Source organism: Hordeum vulgare, chromosome 6H, assembly GCF_904849725.1.
Source record: "Hordeum vulgare subsp. vulgare chromosome 6H, MorexV3_pseudomolecules_assembly, whole genome shotgun sequence".
Classification (NCBI taxonomy): Eukaryota; Viridiplantae; Streptophyta; class Magnoliopsida; order Poales; family Poaceae; genus Hordeum; species Hordeum vulgare.
Window position 1 is genome coordinate 21,512,415 of NC_058523.1, and position 4,946 is coordinate 21,517,360.

The 4,946-nt window shown below is 44.5% G+C and overlaps 1 protein-coding gene across 1 annotated transcript; it reads right to left on the minus strand.

The window, feature by feature from the left end:
- Window positions 1–255: 255 nt before the first annotated feature.
- LOC123402466 lies at window positions 256–3,804 on the minus strand. The gene is made up of 4 exons (XM_045096391.1): window positions 2,600–3,804; window positions 2,340–2,458; window positions 1,259–1,351; window positions 256–831 (listed from the first exon to the last, which is right to left on the minus strand). The coding sequence occupies exons 1-2, from the start codon at window positions 3,678–3,680 to the stop codon at window positions 2,370–2,372; spliced, it is 1,170 nt and encodes a 389-aa protein (XP_044952326.1). The 5' UTR covers window positions 3,681–3,804; the 3' UTR covers window positions 256–831; window positions 1,259–1,351; window positions 2,340–2,369.
- Between the last annotated feature and the right edge of the window lie 1,142 nt (window positions 3,805–4,946).

Consider the following 4,946-nt stretch of genomic DNA (forward strand, 5'->3'; position numbering starts at 1 on the left):
CGCGCGGTAGGCGCACGCACGACCCAGCGGACAGAGACGGACATGGGCAAACCCATTGTCGTCCTAATGGACAAAATCCGGCCAAACCGGACGTCTGTTTGGTCGTGCAGTGGAGTTGGCCTTAGGGCATCTCCAATAGTCGTATGATCATCGTTGGTAAAATTGCCACATAGACGATTTTGATGACATGACACATAATAAAAAAAGAGAAAGAATGAAATCGTATGAACTTGAAGCAACGGTTCACTCACAAGCTCCAAGCCAAACATGGTCATTTCTTCAACATCTAGTGGACCCGCTTAGTTATTTTACATACGCTTAACATACACTCCATTGAAGAGCTTATATTTGTGTTGTTGGCTGCTAATATAGTCACATGGACACTTACACCAATGATTAAACATACAGACTGTTGAAGATGCTTTTAAGCAGAACAATCCTTACGTCTTCAACATTTGCATTTCCTTTTTTTTCCAGCAGCATCGCTTCCGCTCTTGATCTTTGGCAACATGTAAAGCAACTTGCTCCTTGTTTACTGCTAATCACCAGATATTTACGCACACACTTGTAGTTCAACCAAACCTTACATCACATGCATAAATACCAAAAGAAAAAACTTAAATACATATGGAAAACCTTATGAGCAGTGCCATAAGAACACACATGTTTCTGCAATATTACATCAATCACTTTCATAAGCACACCAATATGTCTTGAAGCCATATTATACATACGCAGTAACACAACCAAGCCGCATGGCGAGAACACCTACAAATGAGTCTTCACAAGCCCTGTACAAAGTGGTTACACTCCAAGCCTGATGACGCTGACCTGAAAAGGGGCCGACGACTGGTAAGGTGAAACGGCTGCTGACCACAAAATTTATAACATTACACTGCTCCAAAATCATTTTCGGTCATAGCAATCATATGCAAATTGACATTTGATTAGAGCCATATAACCGAGGCATAATTACATGTGCGAAAATTATCCACCCAACTTTCAAGTGAGACGGTGGGATTCTCTTTGAATAAAGACTTACTTTTGCTTCGGTACAACCCCCTTCCCACAAAACGTATAAAGCAGAATGTATATCCACCTCGTATTGTACACTATAGGTCGTCATACGTATATCCACGTATGACAGTCTATAATATACAATTCGAGGTGGGTATACATTCTCCTTTATACGTTTTGTAGGGGAGGGGTTGTACTGAAGCACACCTTTTTATGAGATACATCTGCATAAGCTTCTTACCGTACAAATAAAACTAAGGCTTTCACTCTCCCCCTCCAACAAACTAATAGCAAGTACTCCCGCGGACGGCTGGTCTATGGGGACATCTATGCCCTATATGGAAAAAAGAATTAGTAATTCAACAAACAGTAAAAAAATTCTAAAAATATTTTGAAATAAATTTGACATTCCGTTGTACTCGTGAGAAAAAAATCATAAAAAGAAAAATCTCCTTTGACTTGAATCAGCTAATGACCGTGCTAATCAAACTACATCAAAGAAAGAAAAACACACCCACCAGTTATAATATAATAACACAATCAACACAAGAACAGGCCACTAATGGGGGATATGGCATCTGAAGTTGCGCTTTTAAAGGGGGCCCAGCCAAATTTTGATTCATCACGGAAGACTAGGTACTGTTCATCCACAGATGTTCATGATGGCAAAGGGGCAAAAAGGCTTACTGACCAAATGAGCTGTTCGAGTTTTAGTGCATTCAAAGTCATGTTGCTGATATATCGGAGTATTAGGCATTTCATTACCAAGATTTGTTTAGCTAGATGCAGTTATGCTAAATTTAGCATTACCAAGTCAATTTTGAGGGAAAATGGTGTAATAATGCTAGTAGGCAGTAGTACATGAATTAGTATTACTGTAGAATTTCCTTTGTTGTACTTCAAACAGTAATAATCAGTTTGCCCATTAGGCATTTCTTTCATGAAGATTTCTTAATCCAGATGTATTTATAATATATTCAAAAACCTAGGGAAAATATGAATCTATGAGAAAAAATGATAAGGAATGGAAACACATACACCCCTTTTGGTCCGTCAAATTCTTTTATGACAAAAGAAATTTCAGTACAAAGGATATGATTTGCTCCATTCAGAAATCTGTACAAAAGGGATACGAATATACTCATTATACCAGGAGATTTCACTCTGGCAACCAGATCACGCTCGCTCAAGTCCTAATTTTCATATAAGAACAGTTCATATACCTCAACTTGCGCTTTGCAAAATATATATACCTCAACTTGCGCTTTGCAAAAAATATATATATATATATACCTCAACTTGCATGCAGAAGATAAGCTTACCTGCTCAACCAATACATCACAATAGCATATCTAACCGAGCAATTGTTTTGTGTATCGTGCCAATTGTGTCCACCATGACTGCTTTACAACTTCAACTCGTTCGTTTCCACCACTAATGCCTGTTATACAAGCATAAAAGGTCAAACGACCAATGACATTCCCAAAAAAAAAAAGTCAAGTAAACACGAGGAGGCATCAACAAGATACTTAGATCAGCATGCAGGTGAACTGATAGTAAGAAGGCATGCTAGTACCAGTACCTGGAGTATAGAAAGCTTCTAATGGATGATAGTAAGAACCGAGGCTTGTCTTGGGGAGTTTCTTGAACTGCAATGTGTCAAGATGGACCATGTAGTCAGCCTCAGCTGTCCTGAAGAAGGCCACATTGTTTTCCTCCGCATACCCTATCATCTCCGGGGGCTCTATCTCTGAATGCAGTCCAAGTAACTCGTCCAGCTGAATATCTCTTGTCGGCGCCCATATCTCAACACCGTCGCGATTGCGCTTCGTACTCCACAACTCGGCGGTGAATCGGTATAGGAAGAGGAAGCCCTCCCCACCACCCTCTGCTCGCATAACCATGAACGCGACTGGACTGAGCGGGGTGTAGTAATCCCCTGGCAGCAGCCTCAGATGCAGGCTCTGCGCGCCCAAATCGAACTCGAGGATACTTCGCGATCCATCGACGGTGACGGACCAGTGAAGGCAGTCCCCTGCTAGCACGGCGGGCTGGCTCCTGAAAACAAACAAACCCTCGGATGGAATCTGCGCCGAGACGACGCAATCACCCCACACGCCGGTGTCCGAGGAGTAGACGCAGGCGAGAGCGGTTCTTGGCTGCTTCCCGTCGCTGCCGACCAGGACGACCCGGAAGTGGTCGACGTCTCCGGCGGCGGGAAGCACGGCCCCGCTGACAGCAGCACCCTTCGCCCCGCGGAACTCCAAGTCCGGGGGGACGGCGAGGCGGTGCTGGTGCCCGGCGACGGGGTCCCAGACGAGCACCTGGAGCTGGGCCGGGAGGAGGAAGAGGCCGAGCCCGTGGCGCCATCCGAGGGCGATGTAGCCGTCGTCGAGCCTCAGGCGGAATCGCCCGAGGGGGAGGCGGTCGGGGGCGTCGAGGGCCGGATGGAAGGCGACTCCGCGGTGCACGACGAAGAAGCCGAGGAGGGGGGCGCTGCAGCGGCGGTGGTGGACGCGGAAGCGGCGGCGGAAGGCCGGGTCGGTGAGGAGGCTGCGCCAGCGGCTGCAGACGGCGGAGGCGCGCGGGAGGGAGGACGGCTGCGGGGGCAGCCGCACGAGGATCTCCGACAGCAGGTCGTCGCCTTCCGGCAGCGCCTCCATCGTGCCCGCCGTTGCTTGCGCTGGTGCGGGACGCGAAGCCGAGTGCGGCCGTCACACACACTGAGGAGTGAGGACAAGCCTGTTTGTTTGGAGATCTGAGGATCTCCGAGCACCTTTTCCTTTCCCCGCTCTGCAATATGTAGCAGCTGCTCCACCAACTTGAAAAGTGAGGCCGCACTCGGCTTCGCGACAGGTATGATTTCACCCCCCCCCCCGCCCCGCCCCCCCCCCCCCCCCCCCCCTTTTTTTTCATGGATTCATTATTTGAAAGTTTTTATCACTCTAGAACCACGCGTCTTAATCTCAAATCATTTTCATAGTTGAATCCATAGCGTTGAAATCTTTAAAACTAGAATCGTATGTTAGTAGGTTCCGACAGATTTTATTTCACGAAAAATCGGACGGGAAACCAAGCCGACGGTGACAGATTTTATTATGGCATATATACCAAAAATCGGGCAGTGTTTTTAATGCTTTGAAAACATAATCAATACTAAAGAAAACCCTGTAAAAAACATGGAATTTCAGGTCATTTGGAGTCTAGTGATTTTTCACCATTTTCTTTGTTTTCAGGTCTAGAATTTCAGTTTTTCTCTTTTTGATGTACTTTGCATATTTAGAGAGAAATGACATTAAAATTATATCATAATAAGGAATAGTTAATAAGAATAACATAAATATAAAAAAAATATGATGCATAATGGCGTATAACTTACAAAAACCCCATGCATATTACAATTTTGTGTTGGGCTGATGCAATACGCCGTGTTTGGTTCCACACATTCGTCCCGATGTGGTTACCTTGCATCCCAATGTGGTCAGCTTATCAGCTTCCACTCTAACCAGTGTTGTCATTGTAAATTACACATACGGTCACAACATAATAACAAAGCCTAACTTCATGCATTCAGTTTATATGGTTCGATTTATACGTTTATTTCCAGATACTACGATATCGATACTTCGCTAAACACGATAAAAAAAACTAAAATAGAGTTCAATTGTGGTATATACCAAATCATTTTGGTATATATGCCATAATAACTTGAAAATGACATAATAATAATTTATATATTTATGACTCATAACACACATACTGTCTTAGACTATATATGCATGCATGGATTCATGCCCTGAAAGCAACTCTAACACAACGATCCAAATCATCCACCCGTGTTTGTTTTGGTCGTACAAAAGTGGAGGCCCAATGCACCGATCCAAACCCAAACCGCGTCTGCTTCTCATCCGTGCGGATCCATTTCTGAC